The following is a 23,747-nucleotide window of genomic DNA, read 5'->3' as shown; positions in this document are numbered from 1 at the left end:
CTGTGTCAACCAGGCAGGGCTGGGGGAATGATGTTGGGAGGCCATGTCCATGTGAGTCAGGACTGTCTGAGCTCTGACTGAGGAGCTCAGCAGGATGGGTGAGGGAAGTGCTCTCTGAGCCTCTTTCCTCATCCTTGAACTAGGAGATACTTTGTACCCGCCTCCTGGCCTTGCAGGCAAGTTGCTGTTTGTGCTTCAGGTGTGGAGAAGCCCCACCCTGGAGGTCACTACCTGCTGTGCGAGGAAGGGCAGTGTTCCAGCAGAGAGTCGAACAATGGGGGTGGCGCTCTGTCAACTAAGGCTTGGGCAGCCTGAGCACTGCCCACAAAAATGAAGGAAATGGAAGATATGCCCAGGGCCACCCTGACCCAAGAAAGGGTTATAAAGTGTGTACCCAAGGGCTCACCTGAACGTGTTTTTATCATGCCCTTTAAAATTATTTTTTATTGGGGCTGCATTTATTTTTTGTGTGAGTAATCAGTTCTCGGGTTGCATCCTGAATCTTGAGTGGGGTTGAGGTGAAACCTAGATACACCTGGGGTGGTGGGAGATGGAAGAGAACGCCCACCTCCAGCCCCTCTGGGGGCCTGGGCTGTGGGCTCTAGGCCCTGAGGGACACTGGGGAGCAAGGCAGGTGGAGTTTCTGTGCTCATGAAGCTCACGGTCATATTTGGGAGAAACAAACATTAAAAAGAATTAACACAAAAACATAATTCCCAGTTTTCATGAGTTCCTGGTGAACAATCCCTTTTAACAAGGGATTCTAATGGAGAGGGAGGGTTTAAGGAGAACGAGTAAGAGAATCTGCTAATGAACACCAGACAGAGAAAATGGTGTGTGCAAAGGCCCTGAGGTTTAAGAACTGAGTGTGACTGAGTGAAAGGGTTTGCATGCGATGACGCTGGGTGATTTGGCAGATGTCGCCAGTCTGTGGATTGTGGGAGGCAGGTTGCCATTGGTTTCAGGGCAGAATGTCCTACACAGGAGTGTGGTGGGGCGGGCCTAGCTACGGGTGGGTGCTGCAGAGATGCACAGAAGAAATAGGTGATGGTTCCTGCCCACAAATCAACATGGGGAGGCAAGGATTCAACTGTGCAAAGTCACAGGAGAAATCAGAAAGGCTGGGGTGAGGCCATTTCTCAGACTTCTTCAGAGTCTAGATCTGAGCTCTGAAGAATCAGGGTACTTCAGAACAAAACAGATGGAAAGTCTGAGGCCGGCAGGAACAGAGAGTTTGCTAGTGGGGAAAGGCTTGGGAATTCAGGGAAGCAGATGAACTAGAGGCAGGAAGACAAGGAGGCTTAGCTGGTGTGGAGATGGCCAGGCCGCATGGAGTAGAGCAGAGGGCAGTGAAAGAAGGCAGAGGGAAATAGCACAGGAAGCTTTCTGGGCACGGGAGCCCAGGAAATATCAAGTAGGACATCCAGCGGAAGGAGGATTCTCTAACAGTGGCATCTGCAAGTGCCCTCGAGTACCTGCCAAAGAACGTGACAGGACTCTGTACTCTCCACCCAGATTTGCTGTGTGTTAATGTTTGCCACCTGAACTTTTAAAGAAGTGGTGTAGCTTCCCCTGCCCCAGTTACAACTAGTCCCAGGGGATAGGCCAGCCCCGTGCTGTACAGACCCTTAATCCCAGCGCCTCCTGGTGGTGCTGTTGCAGTCCTTGGAAGGAAATTGGCTGGTTTTCTTTAAATGTGGTATAGAACTCAAATGGGATAAAAGAATATAGAGTGAAAGATCTGCCTCCCACTTCTGACCCCAAGCCGCCTGGTTCCCGTCCCCAGAGAATTCACCTGGCCAGTTTGAGTCTTCTTCCAGAGAAATTTTGTGCATGTGCAGGTACCTATTTTCAGTTTCTTTTAAAAAATGTAAGTAGTAGCCTAACATACTGAAAACACTTTCATGCCCACGGTAAATGCACAGATATTAATGTACAGCGCCTGTGTGTGCGCACCTGTGTAACCCGTGCCCAGATCATGAGAATGAACTCTCGGCACCACAAAAGGCTCCTGTGTGCCCCTTTGCCGAAAATACTCCCAAGCCCAAAGTGGTCACCACTGTTTTTGAACTTCACTTTTAACTGGTGGTTTGGATTTGGCTCCTAACTGGCGGTCTGAGCATGCTGTTGCCATAGGGCAGGGGTAGGTGCGTCTTGCCCAGCAGCCCCCAAGAACCTGTGGTTAGTGCCTGTCAGGGCTCTGGATTCCTGGGATGGCAGATGGTGCCATTTTGGGGTGACCTTTCTCTCAAGTTCTTTGGAACCGTGTGTAGGCAACAGTGATAAAAGCATAGCAGTCCCAACTGTAATGGTCTGTACTGTCGTGGAAGGTGTGTAAATCCCAGTAGGGTGGGTAAAGCAGGTATGAGCACCAGTTAACTGGTTAGAAGTCAGGGCCTGGAATAATGCTTGAGATATAAGTAGGTTCTCGGTAAATACTGAATGGATGAGTGGGTGGGTGGGTAGATGAACAGAAGGGCAGATGGGTGGGTGAGTAGGTGGGCAGGTGAGTGGATATATGGATGAATGGATGGATATGGATGGATAGCAGATGAGCGAATGGTTGGGTGAGTGGGCAGACACTTGGGTAGGTGGATGGATAACAGGATGAGTGGATAAAGCCCAGATAGGTGGTTAAGCAGTTTGCCACAATTCCAGAACCTAGAGCAGTGGGAATAGGGCACCACTGAGACTCCTTGACCTCCCCCACCCTCCCACCCGCAGTTAATTATATGGATATCTCAGACTGTATGGAGCCAGATCTTCCTTCTAGTCACTGTCTTGCTTGCTGTCTTACAGGGTCTTACAGTGCTAGCCAGGGCGTCAACTGTATCCGTGAAGATGTAGCTGCCTACATCACCAGGAGAGATGGCGGTGTGCCTGCAGACCCGGATAACATTTACCTGACCACTGGAGCTAGTGACGGCATTTCTGTACGTGTCAGAGCGGCTCGTTGTTGTTCACTGTTCACCCACACCAAGAACAGCCTTGCACATTAGGGCCGATGCATGAGCCTGTGGGCTGTTAAAGGGGGACAGGCCTGGGCAGAGAGGTTGGCCACCCTCTGCTCCCTGCTGTCTGCCCCAGCCTGGTAGCCTGTGGTCCTTACCACATTCAGTCTTTGTGAACCTGGACACTCCTGCAGCCTCAGTTTCCCTCCTCTAGCTGGGAGGAGTCACGGGGCACTCGAGGATGTCCATCTTTCTGGCATCATCAACCTTTCTCTTACTCAGCACATACGGTGTCTCTCCTCTGCCAGGCACTATGCCAGGTGCTGGAGAGATCGTGGGGAACCAGACACATTTGGTCTCTGCTTAGACATCAGTACTGGATCGGACTAGCACTAACAGCACATAAATATATGTCAGATCGCGAGCTTTCAGTTTCTCTTCTGGATGAGGGCAAAGTGTTAACAGAAGGGAGCAGCAGGAACTCTGACCTGGGGCTAGTGAGGGCAGGAAGGTTTCTCCAAGGAAGGCTGAGCAGATAGAGATCTGGAGACTGCGTAGATGTGAACTCAGGGAGGCAGGAGAGCGACAGATTCAGGGCAGAAGGTCAACATATGCTGAGGCCTTAAGCTGGAAGGAGGCTGCATGTTTGGAAATGGAGCGTTGCAAGGGCAAACACAATGGGGAGGGGCAGTTACCAGCAACCTGCTAGGAGGCAGGTGCGGCCTGAGTTCTGAAGTGTTGTCCTGAGAGCCGTGGGAACCACTGAAGGATCTGAAGCAGGTGGAGGGTCATAATTAGATTTAGGTTCTTAAGCTTTAACTGTGGCAGAAGAGAGCATAATAGATGTGAGAGTGTTTAGGAGACAAGAGAAGAGGCGGCTTGGGCTGGGCATCAGCTGTGGATGAGGTGAAGAGGGGCTGGTATCAAGGGGTCCGTAGGAGAAGGGGCTGAACCTGGGGTCTCAGGTTCACCTGTAGCCTCTGTTCCCTTCCAGCACCCTCCCCCACGCACCCAGTCAGTGCTGGGGGCCGTCCGCTCACCTGTCCTCCCTACTCGGGGGGGCTTGTCCTTTCGGGCCTTTCTTAATAAGTTATGTTTGTCTGTGTCTCTTGACCTCCAAGGCTCTTGTTTTGGATGTTTATTAAATGATTTAATCCTTTGCTGAAGCCTCTCACGTGCATTAAACTTCTTCTTGAGCCCGGGAGGAAACGGAGGCCCAGAGACCTTAGGTGGCCTGCGAGCTGTTAAGAGCCTCTCGAGGCATTGGAGATTCTAGTGTTGGACTCAGGCCCCCAGCCACAGCATCTTCCACTGTATTCTGCCGTCATGGCGCCTCTCTATTCCCAGAGAAGCCCAGGTATGGGTAAGGGTTACAGAGGCGGGTGTGGGGAAGTCTTTAAGATTTAGTGAAAAGAATCAGGCCATTACATTGGCATTGTTGTAGCAAGGAACTGAGCCTGAGAAAGGAGCTAAGTCTTCATGTAAGACTTAGAAGAGTAAAACTCACCCAGAAGAGTTTGGGCTTGTTAATTCAGTGAATTATTGCCACCTCCTCTAATGCCCCACAGTACTCCCCAGGCCTGATTTCTCAGGAATCCTATGAACTTCGGGCCCATTCAATTTTGGAAACAGCCAGGTTGATACGCCACCTGGTGGCAGAAACTGGGTATTTTATCGCATTTTCACACACCTTTGTTCACTGGTCTTTCCAAGTCTTGGGCTCTGATAAGTTAGTGAGCAGACAGATTCCGGGCTCCACCCCAGACATATAGAATGGGTTTCAGGGGTGAGGTCAGAATAATTCTGAGACAGGCCTAGTTGGTGGGCTACTTCTTTAAAAGATCTCTTTAAAAAATACAAGTATCAAGTCTTTAGGTACCATGCATTGTGCTAAAAACTTTAAAACATTTTGCCTATTTCTCATAGCAAACCTCATTTTACAGATGAGGAGAGGTAGACTCAGGGGAGTTCAGAAACCTACATGGGGCTGCGCTGGAGGCAGGCACTGGGTGACTGGTGAAAGGCGGGGTTTGGGGTCTTCCGGCTTCTGCCGCTGTTCAGCCCCCGGGGGTGGGAAGTGGTAATGGCCCTGTAAGACGTGACTTCTCTGTTGCAGACAATCCTGAAGATCCTGGTCTCCGGGGGTGGCAAGTCACGGACAGGCGTGATGATCCCCATCCCACAGTACCCCCTCTACTCAGCGGTCATCTCCGAACTCGATGCCATCCAGGTGAACTATTACCTGGATGAGGACAACTGCTGGGCTCTGAATGTGAACGAGCTCCGGCGGGCCCTGCAGCAGGCCAAAGAGCACTGTAACCCCAAGGTGCTGTGCATCATCAACCCCGGGAACCCCACAGGTCTGCTTTACTTCCTCGCCAGTTTCTTGGGGAGCGGGATGGTTGGTATATTGGATGTCTGGACACTAAAGAGCTAAGAAATAATGAAGTCCTCTTTGCTCCCAGGTTCCAAATCCAACTCCAGATTTGCTAACATAATACCATAAAGTTGGCCACCAGCCACCTTAGGAGGTGAGCAAATACAGGCCTTTTCCTGGGCAGGGTTGTACTGTAATTAAGACCAGTTCTTTTTCCTGTTCTTCCTCGTACAAAGAACCTGCTCTTGGATGTCACACACAAACCATCACCATTAATTATAGGCCTAATTTTACCCTTACTCCTACTTGTTTTTCTGATCCAGTTTTTAGATTGCTGGTGTGAGCGTTTTTGTTTTTCTTTGACACAGCATTGCTGTGTACTTTGAGGCCTGAAAAGGAAATGCCATATTAAAAACAAAAGCAAACAAACCAAAAAAACCTGTTTCCAGAAGTTGGAAAGCACTCCTAATTTTGCATATTTTTCTTCACACAAAAAAAATGCACAGTTCTGCCTGTTTTGATCTTTCCAGGCTGCTGGCTTCATGTGCCCCAGATGCTATTTGGATGCTGAGAACAAGGGCTCCTCTTTCCTCCTTTGTTGAGATAAACTGGGTCAGGGCCAAAGCGTGATGGAGCTGATTGTGGAATCTGCTCCTTGGGAACATCAAATGATGCTTCGATCAGCTGGAAACTCCACTTGAATTCCTGGGTGCAGAAAATGGGTGCAGCTGCTCGCCTAGTTTATTTACACCGACTGCCTGGGGGAAGGGGTGAGGGACCTAACCAGGGTACTGTAGGAAAATGACAGAGCTGGGTTCTCAATCCTGGTTGCACATTAGAATCAAAAAGTAAGCTTTTAAAAATGGCAAAGGCCAGGCCACACCCCAGAATCTCTGGGGATGGGGCTCAGGCATCAATATTCTGTGTAACTGAGGATGAGAAACACTGACCTAGGATAATGCTTCTAAAACTTCAGCTTGCTAAAAACAAAACTGCTGGGCCCTACGTCTAGATATTCTGATATAATTAGGCTGGAGTGGGACTTGACAATTTGCATTTCTAACAAGCTCCTGGGTGATGCTGATGCTACTGGCCCCAAACTTGTAGTAGTAGGTCCTATATCTTAGGAAATACTCTGTATACCTAGTTTATATCATAGACTTGGTAACTTCTTGAACAGAAACTTACATAAATCTTCTCCTGGCTGTCTGGAGAGAAGTAACTGCACCAGACTTTCCTGTTTGGGGTCAAAGTGGGAGTCATGTGAGTATGATATTAATATAAGCAGTTTTTCAGTAGTCATGTTCAAATGTGAGAGTTGGACCATAAAGAAGGTTGAGCACTAAAGAACTGGTGTTTTTGAACTGTGGTGATGGAGAAGACTCTTGAGAGTCCCTTGGACTGTAAGGAGATCAAATAAGTCAATGCTAAAGGAAATCAACCCTGAATGTTCATTGGAAGCTGATGCTGAACCTCCAATACTCTGGCCACCTGATGTGAAGAGCCGACTCATTGGAAAAGACCCTGACGCTAGGAAAGATCCAGGGCAGGAGGAGAAGGGGGCAACAGAGAATGAGAGAATGAGATGGTTGGATGGCATCACTGAATCAATGGACATGAGTTTGAGCAAACTCTGGGAGATAGTGAAGAACAGGGAAGCCTGGTGTGTTTCAGTCCATGGGATTGCAAGGAGTCGGACAAGACTAGCGACTGAACTACAAGAACAAGCAGTTTTTCTAAAAAATAAGTTACGAGCAGGCTCAGGCTGGTTTTGCTCTGTGAGGTTTTTTTTTTTTTAGTTTCTGGTTGTGATACGCAGCTGTAGGATCTTAGCTTTCTGACCATGGATTGAACTCGGACCCCAGCAGTGAAAGCATCAAGTCTTAACCATTGGACTACCAGGCAGTTCCCCTCTGGGGTCTTAATGCGTGAAAAGCAGTTGTTGGAAGATGGGGGATGGAAAATAAAGACCTGCCTGTGATGAGCGTGTATCTCATCTGGACCACACACTGTGACCACTTTGTCTGAAAGGTGTCGAAATGGAGTGGAATATTAGTGGCTAACAGGGCTCTTTGGGATTCGAGACAGAAACTCACCTTGAGGCTTGAAGGGAATGGACCTGTGAAGTCCAGGGTAAGGGAGCACACTTGAATCAACACCGTTGTCACGGGAACCTCAGGCCATGACCCAGCTCTGCTCCGGGCTGGAATCCTCCTCAGGAAGCACCTGTCCTGGGAGTGGCCTTCCGAAGGTCCAGTCAGTGCCCAGCAGCTGAGCATCCTCCATAGGGAGCCTCACCCCTGGTTTCAACCGAAGCTCCAGGCCAGACTCTGTTGGACCACACTGGGACACCTGCCTGTGCCTGACCTAGTTAAATCACTGAGGCTGATTGGCTGGGTCTGTGTCCCTGTTGGAGTTTAAAGAGAGGGAGTTCCCCTAGGACAGCTGTGTGCTGTTGCTCAGAGAAGGGCAGGACACTGGGCAAGCAACAGGTATCCCTATTAGTGTGTGGGTCATTCCCTTGGCCCGGCCTCTGGCAAGGGGCGCTTGGAAGCCCCCTCCCCAGTCTTTGGGGCCTACAGCAGAGCCTCCTCTCCTCTGCGGTCCACACGTGTCTCCCCATGCTAGGCCCAGTCATGCCCTGCCCTCTGGAGATTATGCAGCTCCTCCTGCTCCGCAGGCCTGTTCTGAGTGACTGCTTCATCCCAGGCACTCGAGAGAAATAAATTCTGTCCTTATCCCACAGTTTGCATCGATCCACGTGGGGGAATATTTGTGCACAGCAGGTCTCCTTTCCTCTCCTGAGCTGCAGGCTTCCTGAGGCCCGGCCCTTGTCCTCCCCCTGGCGTTATGGAGAAGACTCTTGAGAGTCCCTAGGACTGCAAGGAGATCAAACCAGTCCATCCTAAAGGAAATCAGTCCTGATTATTCATTGGAAGGACTAATGCTGAAGCTGAAGCTCCAATACTTTGGCCACCTGATGTGAAGAGCTGACTCCTTGGAAAAGACCCTGATGCTGGGAAAGATTGAAGGCAGGAGGAGACGGGGATCACAGAGGATAAGATGGTTGGATGGCATCACCAACTTGATGGACATGAGTTTGAGCAAGCTCCAGGAGTTGGTGATGGACAGGGAAGCCTGGTGTGCTGCAGTCCATGGAGTTCGCAAAGAGCCGGACACAACTGAGTGACTGAACTAAACTGGCATTATGTACCCCTGGTTTGATACTCTGGGTGCTCAAACCTTTGCTTGCATTCTAACAGGGTACACTTTGTGGCATCGCAGCCCTGGGAGGGAAGACCAGGAGCATGTGGTAGGCAGGACAGGCTGCCAGGATGGACAGCCCCTGTCTGTCTATAGGAACAGCAGCTGGTTACTTGTAGCATCCAGAGTTGCTGCCCTTCCTAATTCCCAGAACATAAGCTTGCTTCATAGGAAGCCTGCGTGGCCCTTGTTTGGCAGGAGACAGGTTGGTCCCTTAGTAAAGGAACTGGTTTGTTGCTTAGATAGATTTAAGTCTGAAATCCTGGCTGAATCATACCATACTCATAAGATACATCAATATATTTTTCTAAGACTTAGTCTTGTTATTCTTACATGGACAAGAATATGGTTATTTTTATTTTTAACAAAAAGGTAATATACTCTCCATGCTGCTTTGCATCAAGATGTAGATACGTATGTCAGTAATACATGTGCACATACATACACATGTAGATATATACATATGTAACACCCATAGGTGCACATTTATGTCTTTAGTGAGCATCAGCAAGCCTGCCTAGTACTTTTCCAGAAGCTGTGTGAGCGAGTCCAGCATCCCAGGACCACATCGTGGGCCTCGGAAAATCTGGGAAAATGTTTCTTTCTACCTTGTGGCATTTGTTCCTTTCCCCACTGAAACCCGCAGTATTTCCTGTGAGCTGATGGGTGAATATTTTGCTGCCGGCACTCGTTTCTCTAAGGTGAATGAAGTGTTGCGTCCAGCCCTGAAGGGAGACCCTGGCAGGGACACCGTGGGTGCCTGCCAGCTTCCTCAGCAGGCTGGGCTCCCACATGGTCACTGGAGAAGCCAGAGCTGGTAGGCAGGCTCATTCATTCATTTAGAACCTCTTCCACTATGCTTACCAGTGAGGGCCCTGCTGGGTGCCGGCTTTGAGATGCTGGGCCAGAGACCTTGTACCTGAGCTTGTGTGGGGAGAAGGTGAGGTCAGTGCACGTTTCATGGTGTGGCTGCTGTGGGCGAAGGAGGGGAGCAGGGCTGAATGATTTAACTCCTTCAGTTTTATTTTCCTGCTGTTTGTGATACGTCCATGTCTTCTTGTCCTCTGGCACATAATAACACACATATATCCTCCTCCCGCCCCCCACACACACCTCTGAGAAGAATAACAAGAAAGTTGGGTGTGAAACACCACTCCTTCCATATACCTGGCTTAAGTGAGTCAGAGGGATGGAGCTGACCCTAGGGGCTCCCTGGAGGTTCACAGCAGCTAGGGAGGGTGGTCCTGTAAGATCATGAAGGAACATAGACATCTGAGTGATTCTGGTTGGAATTCTCACGTAGGGACGATCGAAACACCACGACTACCTACCTTCTGCTTTTGTTTGGGACTTTTTAGGTCAGGTGCAGAGCAGAAAGTGCATAGAAGATGTGATTCACTTTGCCTGGGAGGAGAAGCTCTTTCTCCTGGCCGATGAGGTAAGAGCAGCCTGGGCTGTCAGAGGGGAGGGTATGCTTTCTCTTCTGGGGGAGGGAGCCAGGTCTGTTGTTCTGTAGACAAGAGAACTTTCTAGATATTGGAGGAGAGATTCTAACAAGGTTGAGGATGTTCAGTGTTAAGCAACCTGTGAGCCTGTGACCGAAATCATCCCATATTGGTTTGGAATCTTGGTTATAAGTTTCAAAAATCTAACCCAAACTACTTTAAACTTAACACGATGGTGGGGTCTCAGGAGTGGGGCTGGATTCAGGGACTCAAATCATATCTTCCAGCTCCTCTTGTTCTATCCTGCTGCCTTGGCCTCAAACACCGGCCTGCTATCTTCCCAGTCTAGAAAGAGAGCTTATCTTCCTGGTCGTTTCAACAAAGCTCAGAGTTAAGCTTCACTGGTGCAGTTTAGGTCAAATACCCATCACTGAACCGATTATTCTGGCCCAGTGGTTGCAATATGCAGACTGACTAGGCTCTAGTCAAGGATCGGGAGCTCTCTCCTATGCCCCCAAACCTGCAGATAGAGAGCTGGGGAGGATGTTCCTTGAAGCAAATCAAGGGCCCCTTTCTCAAGAAGGGAGAGTGGGTGCTGAGTGGGCTGAATGCAGTGTCCTGTGAGGAGGGGAATCTTATCAACCCCAGAATCACTGCTTCCTAAACCCTAGATCTGGAGACAAACCTGCCTATTCTTTTCCTGCTTAGCAAGAAGAAATTAAAGACCTGTCTAATCCTATTTTCATTTCTTCATTTCTGCATGATTTCTGGTTAGTCATAGCTTCTAGCACATGTGCTTCCTTCCTTTGCTCCTTAGCACCACCCCCACCCCCACACACAGAGGTTATCCACCAAATCACTGCTGTGATTAATAGCAGATAGACGGAAATCTTCATTTCTAAAGGAAAGAAGGGGCAGTAGAATGACCTGGTGCATGAACCTCTTCCCTCAAGGTTGGGGAAGCAAGGGGGGGTTGGTGAGGGGGAGAGGGAGAGTCCATGGAGGATTTGGGGAGGGGAGGAGGCTCTGCCTGGCTTGTTGAAGGTGGAGCTGGCCTGACCCTCCTGCTGACCCACAGCGCCTCAGAGAGCCTCGGTTTCCCTGGTCTCCAAACTGGGCATGGGAAGTTCATCTCCAAGGGCAGATGGAGCGCTTGCCTGCTAGACTGTATAGACGGGGAGGGACAAGGGGTGTAGGCGCTGCTCAGTGCAGGGAGGAGAGAATGACAGTGATGGTGGATGGAAAGCTGGGTGAGTGCCGCGAAGCACTGAGGAGCACGGTTAGCTCTTCATATGGGGATGTCAGAGGACAGGTCCATGAACTGCTTTCACCACTCATCTTATTGACGGGGTGAGCATCACGCTCTGGGATGAAAGCCTGCTCGGGCCGGCAGGGTAGCATGATGTCACTGGCACGTGAGGCAGAAAGGCGATCTGGAGACTGGGTGGGGCTCATGTGGGAGAATCCAGTGGGCATCCAGCCCGTGGCCTCCCCCCCCCCCCCCCCCCCCCCCGCGGCCTTGCTTGTTCTGGAAGGTTCCCTCGGGCACATCTGGCTTAGAGGTGACATCTCAGGCCAGCTTCATGGCAGGCAGCCCTGGCTGCAGGTTGTCCCAGAGCCCCTGCGCCCTCGCTTGGCCACAGCCAGGTGGCTCAGCTTCTGGGGCACTTGGCTGACTGTCCCTGTCCTGTCCCCTCCTGCAGGTATACCAGGACAACGTGTACTCCCCGGACTGCAAATTCCACTCCTTTAAGAAGGTGCTTTATGAGATGGGGCCTGAGTACTCCAGCAACGTGGAGCTCGCTTCCTTCCATTCCACCTCCAAGGGCTACATGGGCGAGTATGTGGGCCCCCGCCTCCCTCCCATGCTCCTGGGCCTGCCTGGTCCCACTGCTTCTCCACCCTGACGAGAGGTGGCTACTCTCGTCTACAGCCTCTGCTGATCTAAGAAGCAGGAGGTGACAGGCCATGTCTCCCCAAGGGGAGTGATTGGCATGAGGGCATCCCCTGTGCAAGGACTCATGTAAAATAAGACTGTGATGCAAATGAATACAGGACCAACAGCAGCTTCCAGCCCTAGTGTTTTCTGCCAGCCTTGTCGCTATTACTCTGACACTCAACTGGAATCTGAGGGCCAGGGATGGCAGGTTGAGTGGACAAGTGCTGTCAGGCCAGTGGCCAAGCTCTGTATGCAGGAGTTCTGTATGCACCCTGCCTGAGCACCCCGTGACCTGTAGGGCCAGAGCATCAGCTTCAACCCTGTATTCGTTCATTCAGCCAATATTTATTGAGCACCTGCTATGAGTTCAGAAGCTCAGCAGTGAGGTTACAGCAGTGAGCAAATCACAGCCATTCTGCCCTCACAGAGTCATCTGTAGTGAGGTCAGAGGCAATAGACAAATGAACATGATGTGTCAAGTGGACAGGAATAATCAGAGAAGAGGTAGGAATGCAGAGAGGCAGCGTCTGGTCACTAAAGAGTTGGACCCAGGGAGGGGAGGTGGGGAGCTATGCAGACGTCTAAGGAAACAGCTTCTGCAAAGGCCCTGAGGTGGAAGGAGCAGCTCGAGGAGCAGCAAGGAGACTAGAAAAGAGTGAGAGGGAAAGTGGCAGCAGTTGAGACCAAAAAGTCACAGGAGGCCAGATCACCTGGGCTGCTTAGGTTATCTTTTACTCAGAATGAGATGGGAGCCCTTAGAGGGTTTGCACAGAGGTATGACTTCTCCTGGTTGCTGTATGATGGGGGCAGGAAAGGAAGCAAGCACTCAAGTCAGGAGGCTGTCACAGTCCAGGGGAGATACTAGGGGCCAGGGTAAAGATGGGGAGAAGATGTTGGATCCTGGGTATGTTTGAAGGTGAAGTTGACGGGTGTTGCTTGATGAAAAGGAGGGTGTGAGAGAGAAAAGTCAAGGATGACTCCCAAGTTTTTTGTTCACACAACAGGAAGCATAGAGTTGTCCTCAATAGATGAGGATGTCTGTGGGTGAAGCAGGTTTGGGGAGGGATTTGGACATTGGTTTTAGATGTGTAAAATTTGCAGATGCCTGTTGGATGTCCAGATGGAGATGGATATGTGAGTCTGTGGCTCAGGGCTGATATCCAGCTGGAGATTCAAGTTTGCGAGATGTCAGTATTTGAGTTGTTAGTTATATCTCCGAGCCTAGACATCTCATTGGGAGGAGTATAGATAGAGAAGAGGTCCAGGGACTGGGCCCGGCCGTCACTGCTTAAAAGTCAGGGGAGGAGAGGAGGAACCTGCAAACTAGACTGAGATGGATAGGACCATGCATTTATAGCTAAGGACATTCATTCCCCAGCATTGTGGGAGTTCTACTATGTGCCAGGTGTCAGGGTAGGGGAGAGGGTCTGGAGGCCAGTGTAACTATGAAGCTTCAAAAAATATATTGACCAGGTCAAGCGAGCTTCCCAGGTGGCACTAGTGGTAAAGAACCCGCCTGCCAATGCAGGAGACGTAAGAGACACAGGTTCAATCCCTGGGTCAGGAGGATCCCCAGGAGGAGGAAATGGCAACCCACTCCAGTATTCTTGCCTGCAGAATCCCATGGATGGAGGAACGAGCCTGCTGGGCTACAGTCCATAGGGTTGCAAAGAGTCGGACACCGACTGAAGTGACTTAGCACACTCACACACGCAGGGGAGCTGTCCCCTTGGGATGGTTGCCCAGCTGTTCTTGGCTGTTTTGTTGCAGGCAGGAGTTGATTTATGCTGTTCTTTCTGGTTTACCCTGGTAGTTGTGGTGCCTCCTTGCTAAACTTTCGTGTGTTGTATACCGCTTTTCCTAAACAAATATGTTCTCTAGTAACTCATTTTTCAAACTCAAGTGTGTTTATTACATACCTACCCATCTCTCCCTCTGTGTTATGAATTGCCCTGGATATTGGTAACCTGAGTTGGTATCCTCTTGCCCATAGATCCTGATTACTTAGGATTAGACTGATTTACCCAATTTGATTTTCTGCTCATCAGCAGAGAGTAAAGCAGAAAAATTCTTCTTTCAACTTTTGTTACGGAAAACCTTTCCAAGAGGTCAGAATTTATCTTCCTGCCTTGGAAAGGCCAGTTGATGGATCAGATGGGGATCTGTCTTTGCCGGTTCATTCTACAGCCTGATCCCAAAAGTGTTTTATTGAGTTCTCATCGTATCAGGTGGTCTGAGGTTGGGTGGGTGTGGTGCAAATATACAGAGGAAGGTAGGAGCTGATGCCATTATTTCTGTGGTCATTAGTCTGAATGTTATCAGTCACAGTCCAGAGAAGGAAGCATAGCTACAGAAAGTGTGGCTATTGGAGCTGATTTGGTTCTGAAAGTTTTTTTTTTTTTTTTTTAACGATTTCAGCTTATTTTCATGAGATTTGACTCTGTATCAGTCAGGATCCTTTTGGCAATAAGTAGCAGAAACTCAACATGAAAGAGGGTTTAAAAAAAACACATATAAAGTGAAGTCAGTCAGAAAGAGTAAAAACAGACACTGTATACTAACACATGTATAGGGAATCTAGAAAGATGGTACTGATGAACCTTTTTGCAGAGCAGCAATGGAGACAGAGACATTGAGAACAGATTTATGGACACAGCTCAGGGTCGGGGGAGAAAAGAGAGGTGGGATGCATGGAGACAGTAATGTGGAAACACACATTACCATGTGTAAGTAGATAGGCAATGGGCATTTGCTGTGTAACTCAAGGAGCTCGAGCCGGGGCTCGCTGACAACCTAGAGGGGTGGGATGGGGGTGGAGGAGGGAGAGGTGTTCACGTGAAAGGGGACATGGGCAGACCTATGGCTGATTCACGCTGATGTTTGGTAGAAACCAACACAATACTATAAAGCAATTATCCTTCAATTAAAAATAAATAAATTTTTTAAAAACCCATATCAGTGAAAAGTCAAGGAGTAAACTGGAATCAGGGGGCTTAAAAATGTCAGTGGATCTCTTTCTCTACTCCTGGCTTTCTCCTGTTTTCTTTCCCAGCTCTGCTTTCCTACCCCCTCCCCTTTTTTTCTCTTCTTTCTTTCTTTATCCTTTTTTTTTTGACCATACCATGCAGCTTATGGGATCTTGTTCCCTGACCAGGAATTGAACGAGGGCCCTTGGCAGTCAAAGCACAGAGTCCTAACCACTGAACTGCCAGGGAATTCCCTGCTCTGCTTTCCTTTGGGTTGGCTTTGTTTTCAGGCATCAGAAAGTTGCAGCAAAATCCTCAGGTTGCTGCTCACATGCCCACTTTTTGAACCTATGCAAGGGGTGCCTGGCCTTAATCACATGCCCCTTTGGAGCAGAGCTGGCATAATACTAGTTAGGGGTCAGGCTAAGCTGCTGTAACCAAAAGGCCCCAAAGTACCGTGGCTCACTGTAGAAGACTTACAGACCCAAAGTATAATGGCTCACTACAAAAAACTAGGAATAAAACCACCATATGACCCAGCAATCCCACTCGTAGGCATATACCCTGAGGAAACCAAAATGGAAAAAGACACATGTACCCCAGTGTTCATTGCAGCACGGTTTACAATAGCTAGAACATGGAAGCAGCCTAGATGTCCATTGACCGATGAATGGATAAAGAAGCTGTGGTACATACGTATAAAATTAGTCAGCCATGAAAAGGAATGCATTTGAGTCAGTTCTAATGAGGTGAGCAAACCTAGAGCCTATCATACTGAGCAAAGTAAGTCAGAAAGAGAAATGTGAATATCGCATACTGATGCATATATATTGAATCCAGAAAGACGGTACTGATGAATTTATTTTCAGGGTGGCTGTGGAGAAACAGACACGGAGAACTGTCCTATGGACACAGGGGGAGGGGAGGAGAGAGGGCGAGCATATGGAGAGAGTAACTTGGAAACTTACATTACTGTATGTAAAATAGATAGCCAACGGGAAACTGCTGTCTGACTCAAACAGGGGCTCTGTGACAATCTAGAAGGGTGGGATGTGGAGGGATATGGGAGGGAGGTTCAGGTGGGAGGGGTCATGGGAGTACCTATGTTTGACAGAAAACAAAATTCTGTAAAGCGATTATCGTTCAATTAAAAAATAAAGTGGCAAAAACAAGAAAATGACAGGGAAAGAAAAAAAGACTACAGTGGCTCAAACAAGGTGGAAGTGTGTCTCTGTGATAACAATTCAGAGGCAGGGGGAGTCCAGGACTGGCTCTGCCCCACGAGGTCATTCAAAGATAGGCTGCTGGGCTGGCTCTGTCTTCTCAACATGCGGCATCATCTCTAGCACTGAGGCTGCTTGCTCTGGTGTCTGCCTTTCTTAGGAAGTGGGAGAGAGGAAGGAGAGAGCATGCTTTTAAGGAAGTGATGTGGGATTTGCACCTATCACTTCTATTCACTTTCCATTGGCAAGAACTTGGCCATACCTGGCAGCTCAGTGTTGAACATGGGGCTGGTGACAGGAGATTCTGGCCAGCTGGGTGCACTTAATAGAGGTCTCTCTGTGACTGGTGGGTCCTCTCTCCTGCTTCAACATTCTAGGTGTGGCTACAGAGGAGGCTACATGGAGGTGATCAACCTGCACCCTGAAATCAAGGGCCAGCTGGTGAAGCTGCTCTCGGTGCGTCTGTGCCCGCCAGTGTCTGGGCAGGCTGCCATGGACATCGTTGTGAACCCCCCGGTGCCAGGAGAGGAATCCTTCGAGCAGTTCAGCAGGGTGAGTCAGCTGTGTCCCGTGGCCTGTCTGCATCACTGCTGTGGCCAGCGTTCACCATGTATGGTCTCCATGGCCAGCCTCTCTCCAGATGACCTCCAGGGCACACTTGTGGTTCCACACGGTGCCTGACCCACCCCAGTAAAGTTGTCTCTGGATGTAGCTGGGCTGTATTTGAAGTGGGAGGACTGTTCACAGTGTGGGTGTGGGTACCTCTTCTTCTTCCTCACCTGTGAGCACCGCGGATGGGCAGGTGCTCAGAGGGAATGGCCTTGTGTCCTGAGAACATGGGGGGCCGAGAGCGGGGTGATGATTCTGTTACTAATGTAAAAGGGGGAAATGGATGAGCATGCCATTGATTCTAGACCACAGACCTGCCTGTGGCTTAACCAGATGTCCTTGCAGCTTGAAGTGATGCAGACAGACCCTTTCAACTTCAGATGACAAAAACCCAACTCTAATAAGTTTAAACAAAAATGGCACTTATTGAAGAAGTCAGCTCCCAGCTGTTTTAGATTCACAATCTTTCTTTTTAAATTGTGGTAAATTACACAGAACATAAAATTTGCCACTTTGATCTTTTTTGACTGAACAGTTTAGTGAATAAAGTACATTCACGTTGTGCAGCCATTACCAGCATCCATCTCCAGAACATTTTCCCAAACTGAAACTGTACCCATTAAACAATAACTCATCATTTCCCCCTTCCCCAGCCCCTGGTAACCTCTAATCTACTTTCTTTCTCTGTGAATATGACCACTCTAGGTACCTCATATATAGATAGCATTTGTCTTGTGGCTGGTTTATTTCGATTGGCACTATGTCTTCAAGGTTTGTCCCTGTCACGGCGTGTGTCAGAATGTGCTTCCTTTTGAAGGCAGGGTAACGTTCCACTGTGTGTATGTGCTGTGTTCTGCTTATTCATTCATCCACAGGGCACACCGCTTCACCTCCCAGTCCAGCAGAACTTGCACAAGTGTTGGGCTGCCTGCTCCAGCTTTGGACACATGTCAAGCTCTCAGCCTGTCACTGATGTGCTTTGCCTGGGTTGTGTGCCCCAACACATCACATGGACTGGGGAAAGGGTAGCTCCCCAGAATCAAATGGTGGGGCTGTCTTCTAGAAGCATGTTCTAGGATGTTCCATCCAGGGCCAAGTTCGTTCAGGCTGATGGGGAGGGACTGGTTTTTCTTGTTTTCAGGAATGACATCTGGGTACGAGAATAGAACCCATGACACAAGCTACTTGGCACCTACTTGTGACTCATGTGTCCCTGCCCAGGGCCTGTGGCAACCTCCTGGGCTGAGTGTCCATGGAGGACATTCTGCAGAGGGACACGTGTCTTGCCCACCTCCCTGGTTTGCTGCTGAAGCACACAACAGCTTGCCTTTCACCAGTCTGCCTGGATGCCCTAGTTTGAAGGGATGGTTTTCAGTGTCTGGAGCCATGATGTCTGGAGATGCTGACTCCTCTGCTTTCTCTGTCTCCTCAGGAGAAAGAGTCCGTCTTGGGTAATTTGGCCAAAAAAGCTAAACTGACAGAAGACATGTTTAACCAAGTCCCAGGAATTCACTGCAACCCCTTGATGGGGGCCATGTACGCCTTTCCTCGAATCTTCATCCCTGCGAAAGCCATGGAGGCAGCTCAGGTCAGAGGAGCCGGGTTGGGCTGGCTCTCTCAGCAGGTTCACTTGGAACTCTTTCTTGCCTCGAGGAGCACAAGTGCTGGCCCTTGAGGCTCTGAACTTGGTGTATCCATTGGTCAGATGGTACTTAACGTGTAAAGATGACAGGCTCCTGGAGACCCAGCCCTGCAGCAGCTGTGGTGATGGGGTGGGCGTGAGGTCAGACCCAGGTGTGATGTGATGCATTTCAAACTGAACAGACACTGGAGAAGCATCAAGAGCTCTCTCCTCCACCTGACCACCATACCCTACAGTAGCGCTTCTCAAACTTGAATGTGAACATGGATCACCTGAGACCCTGTTAAACATGTCAGTTCTGGCTCTGGAAGTCTATGGAGGGGCCCAGGGTTCTGCATTTCCATAAGTTCTCAGGTGGTGCCACTGACCGTGGTTTGAAGCTCAAGGGCCAGAGCCATATCTCTGAAAGTGTCCTCACACCCCCTTACCTACCTTGTTAGACATTTAAAATCTGGCCCCATCCCCCAGCCTGTTGAGTCAGAATCCCTGATTCTGAGAATCTATTTAAGAGGTAGCCTGGTTGTGCAAACCAAAGTGTGAGAAGCACCATCAGCAGGGGCCCTGAGAGGCTTGTTCCTTAAGGCTCCCCTGGGCACAGACCTCAGGGCCCTGGCCTGGTGTGCAGGAGGCCAAGGCCAATGCTTGGGGAGCTACTTTGTGGAGGCGGGGCACATAGGACTCGGGCTGGCACTCCCTAGGGGACAGCAGAAGCCCCACCGCCGTCCCAAAGCGGCCTTTGGGTTCTTTGCTCCCGGCCCCAGCTGCCTGCGCACCCAGTGTCTTGCCTTGTTTCTCGCAGGAAGAGAGGGTGGAGGGGCCCTGCCACGGGAAAGAACCCGCTGTGGCAAGCATATTGGGCTTTGAGATTGTAGTGGTGTGTCTGTGCAGTGTGAAATCGGGAATGACTCCTAAGTTCTGTCCCGTGTCCGCAGGCCCATAAGATGGCCCCCGACATGTTCTACTGCATGAAGCTCCTGGAGGAGACGGGCATCTGTGTCGTACCTGGCAGCGGCTTCGGGCAGAGGGAAGGCACCTACCACTTCAGGTACCACTTCCTCTGCACCAGGGGGCGGGTCCAGGTTTGTCTTGGGAAACTCGGGCTTCTTAACAGCAAGGCAACTTCGGAGACTGAGATGCGTGAAGCCCCTGTGCCCTCGTCCCACGCCCATTCCATCCTGCCGCAGAGATGGCTGAGACCCTGCACAGGGACTCAGGAAGACTGGGTGGACTCCAAGGTCGTCTGCTTGCCCCCTGGCTCCCCCTCCACTGCCTCCATCTATCACATGCTGTCAGCAGTGTTCCCAGTGCTGTGTTTTCTTTTCTTCCCTTGTGCCTTTTCAACTCCATGATGTATCAGTCTGCATCCAGGAGCTCAGTAGCTTGTCCACTGAGCCAAAAACCTGCTGAGATGTTGCCTCTGAGATACGGTGGAATTGCTGTGCCACCTTTCACAGGCATGGGACTCTACCCGGCCATCTGAACAGCTCAGCCAGGGCTTCCCACCAAGGCCAGTTCTGTTCTGAAAAGCCTCTCCAATGTTTCCTGCAGCAGATGTCCAAAAAAAGAAATGTCTTGGGCTTAGCACCTGGGGCCAAGTTTTGAGCCAGTGAAGGTCATGGGCAGTGCCCCTCAGTGGACAAATGTGCATGGATAGCCTTTCCATCCTAGTTGGGCTTCTTGGCAATTTGTGGCTCACTGAGATATGCCCTTAGGAATGGAAAGCAGGTTGCCAGGACTGGAGAGAGAAGTTAGTTACCATGACAACATGGAAATTCCTATGGAGGGAAGTTGTGACTGGAAGTTCTCCCTATGAGACTGATAGTGGAGATGGAAAAGGCTTGACTAGCAGGACTAAGGGCAGCCCCAGAGAAAAGTTCTGGGCACCTGTCAGAGTGTTGGGTGGGCCTTCTGTGATTATTGGTGGATGGGTTAAGTAAGCTGAGATGCTGCCACCAGCTTACTGCATTTGTTCACATGTATGAGTTGGCTAAAAGAATATGTGAATGATGAGGGAACGTGGTTCAACAAGTACCAGGTGCTGTCCAGGGCCTGTCCCTCCCCAGGAAGCTTGCCTGCATGGTGTGGCTTCCACGGCTGCAGGTAGAGGAGTGACCTGCCAGATTCACCTCTCTCCCCTTCTCCAGAGCAATTCGTGTCCAACTGTGCTGCTCTCCTTCCTGACAGGATGACCATTCTTCCTCCGGTGGAGAAACTAAAGACGGTTCTACAGAAGGTGAAGGACTTTCACATAAAGTTCCTGGAGAAGTACGCATGAGGACTCCTCGGGCCCCAGAGGGAGACTGGGCCCTCGGCCTGCTTCCTGATATGCCCGCCCAGCCCAGACTCGCCTCCCCCAGCGACTCCGCCTCAGGCCTTACGAAGGTCACTGGTCGCTTTCATCGTCATTTTGCCCCAGGAGACTTCTTTCTTTGTGCCTTGATGTTGGGAGCACCTCTCTTCTGAGCAAATGTGAATTGGGGATGCCTCAGAAGCCCTGTTTTTTTGATGCAACCAAAGTAGAGGGGACTTGCTCAGCGTACATGTGGTAGTGTTCTCCGAATCTGTTGTTGTTGCTTGTGGAAAATTCATTTGGGGTTTAAAACAGCCTGGGTGTGTTGGGTGAGCTGCTTCAGGTTTGCAGAAGCAAGGCATCAGGAAATGGATAACTTAACCGCGATGAGGACTGGAAATCCCAAACTCACCGCCATGATCTGTGAAATAAAACCCTTAGCGGTGTGAACATCTATTCCTTCAAACAGGAGAGCCTGGAGTCCACTGGAGGCCCAGAGAGGGCCCATCCTTCTGACCTGGAGGCAGGCATCCTGCTCGTATACTAGGATGGTGAGGCTAGCAGCACAAGGATGCCAGGCTAGGTGGTGGTGGGTGTGGGGACTGTGGTCAAGGCCAGAAGGTCCTGCAGGGGAGGGGTGGGTGTGAGCCAGGCTCCAAGTTGAACCAGGCCTCCGTCTGGGAGCACACAGCAGGTAGTGAGGACTCTGCCCCCAGGAGGGCTGCAGGTGAAGGGTTCTCTTGAGCTTTCTTAGCCTGGGACACCCATCTTGAGGTCTCCCTGAGCTCCAGGGGCACAGGGTTCATCAGCCCAGCAATATCTCAGTTGTGGGGGATTCTGCCTGATGGTGTGTGGATCTATCCCACTGTTACCCAACAGCCAGCCTCATCCAAGGGGCTTCAGGGAGCTTTTAGGCAATAGTAGAACAAGGAAACTGAAAATGTCCTAGTGAAGGAGGGTATCCTTAGGGACATGAAGACCACATGCCCCTCCTGCAGTGTTTGTTGTTTGGACCAAGCGGAATTTGGTCCATATCCTAGCTCTTAATTGGTCCAAGTGCCTGGTAGCTTGGCTGCTCTGTACATGTGATCCGATTCAAAGTTTATCAAAGTGTTCGATGAGTAAAGTGTTTTGCCTCCATGTCTGCTGCTGGCTCCCCTCCCAGGCTCTGTAGACTGTCCCATGGCATCAGTCATCTTTTGGGAGTAGGTGTGGGGGATCATCCCCCAAGCCTGCAGCTTCCCTGCCATGAGCAAACCTTGGTGGAGCACCTGACCCACACTCCCCGGAAGTAGGCACTACAGGCCGGAAGTAGGCACTACAGGCGGAAGTAGGCACTACAGGCCGCAGCAGGCTTATGGCCTCTTCTCCTTCTCTGGGCCATCCTTGGTGGGCTTCCCTGAGAAGCCAAGGCCCCCTCAGGAGTCAGGGGATCCAGCAAGTCCTAAAGTGGAATTGAAGGGACTGAAGAGAGAAATCTGAAGAGGCTAAAGGATTGAACTTTGAAAGCAGCCTTGCCCTGTAATCCCCACGCCAGGTCCATGCACGGGATGCAATAGGAAACTTCAGACTGCCCCGTCCACTAGCATCACAGTCCCTATGAAGAAAGTAGCCACAATCTCAAATAACAAAGGGAATGTTTTAGAACTTTTTCTTCCTTAAAACTTCGAGAAAATTGCACTTGTGCTTGCTGATGGTATATAAGCCAGGATGTGTCCCAGAGTTGTGAGATTTCTGGTGGAAAGGTTAAATAGTAGAAGCTAGTATATTTTCTATATTTTTGTAACAATTGCTTTTTTCATGGGGGGAGTTGGGGTTAGTATTTGTAGTTTTAACAAGTCCAGTAGTTTTTTTAAATAAATCTCTTCAGATTATAAGTAACCCCTAAAAACTTTGCAACGTTTACATGATTTTTTAAAAAAGATGCCGTATACATTTGGTTTGCTTTTAAAAATAAGTAAATACTTAATAAGGTCAGCTAGCTGGTTTAGGAGGTTAACTTGATTCAGGTAGAAACTCTGATCATGATAGATTTGATTTTCTGCAGATTGTGGTGTCTTGCTTGGGCACCACCAGAGTAAGTTGCTTGTCATTTGAGGTTGCACTTTAAATCTTTGCCTGTGAAGTTTTCTGCTGTTCGTCTAGGTCTGCACGGGAGTTGGGGGGATGCTGGGCTATTCTGTGGTGGCCCATCACCTCGCACCTTGTGGCCAGACTGGTTGTCCCCGTGTTTGAATTTGCAGGAAGAGCTGACAGGCCTACATGTCCGTTTTCCAGTCTGGATTCTCATAGGCGTCTCCTGACACAGGTACTTCATGATAGCTCTGGTGGGAATTTCTAAACAATAAAATATATGTCCAAAACGGTGACTGTGTTTAACTTCCTTTGTATTTTAAATATCAAATGGACATCACTAATTGTACACCTTCATTCTTCTGTTCCTAAGTCACAGCTTTTCAGTTTCCGTTTCTTCTTAGGTGTCAACCCTAAGGACCCTGGGCTGCTTTCTATTGCTTATGTATTCTTTTAAAATAGAATGCTGTTCAAATGGAAACAGACCTTTGATTTTCTCATGGGAGTGAAATGAACTAGCAGCTTCTTCGCAGGGTGCAGGGGACCCCAGGCAGGCAGGGGGAGCTGGAGAAGCAACCCTGAGGCCAGAGGGAAGGAGCAGCTGCCCAGACAAGAGGTTTCATTCATTGCCCCAGGCTTTCCCAGGCCCACGTCAGTTTTAATATGTGGTTCTGGAATTCAAAACTTTATTCACTTAAAACTGAAACTTCTTTTTTAAAGGAAGTCTGGAAATATATATATATATGTTTTGAAAAGTAAGATTCTTTCGAGTGGAAGGCTTGGAAACTTACTGAAAGTAGCTTAAGTAGAAGAGAATTTATTATGTCATGTAAAAGGAATTTATTGAAATCCTGGAGGGATGCTGACTGTAGTTTTGATGTACACTGTTCAGTGCAAAACCTGCCTGCCTGTCCAGCTATATTGAAAAATCTTATAGAAGGGCTCTGCCTTGGTCCACATGCTCTTCC

General features: G+C 49.6%; 1 protein-coding gene across 1 annotated transcript in view; it reads left to right on the top strand.

The window, feature by feature from the left end:
• Positions 1 to 23,075, top strand: part of GPT2 (glutamic--pyruvic transaminase 2) — a 34,239-nt gene extending 11,164 nt beyond the window's left edge. The window contains exons 5-12 of the mRNA XM_020899797.2: positions 2,800 to 2,933; positions 5,068 to 5,311; positions 9,951 to 10,030; positions 11,741 to 11,877; positions 16,543 to 16,717; positions 18,207 to 18,362; positions 19,349 to 19,461; positions 20,601 to 23,075. Of these exons, the coding sequence (XP_020755456.1) occupies positions 2,800 to 2,933; positions 5,068 to 5,311; positions 9,951 to 10,030; positions 11,741 to 11,877; positions 16,543 to 16,717; positions 18,207 to 18,362; positions 19,349 to 19,461; positions 20,601 to 20,691 (1,130 nt within the window). The 3' untranslated portion in view covers positions 20,692 to 23,075. The remainder of the gene's footprint in view (positions 1 to 2,799; positions 2,934 to 5,067; positions 5,312 to 9,950; positions 10,031 to 11,740; positions 11,878 to 16,542; positions 16,718 to 18,206; positions 18,363 to 19,348; positions 19,462 to 20,600) is intronic.
• The last annotated feature ends 672 nt before the right edge of the window (positions 23,076 to 23,747 follow it).

The sequence above is a fragment of the Odocoileus virginianus genome, chromosome 20 (assembly GCF_023699985.2).
Source record: "Odocoileus virginianus isolate 20LAN1187 ecotype Illinois chromosome 20, Ovbor_1.2, whole genome shotgun sequence".
Lineage (NCBI taxonomy): Eukaryota > Metazoa > Chordata > Mammalia > Artiodactyla > Cervidae > Odocoileus > Odocoileus virginianus.
Note: the sequence above shows the minus strand (reverse complement) of the source record. Positions and strands in the feature narration are given on the sequence as shown.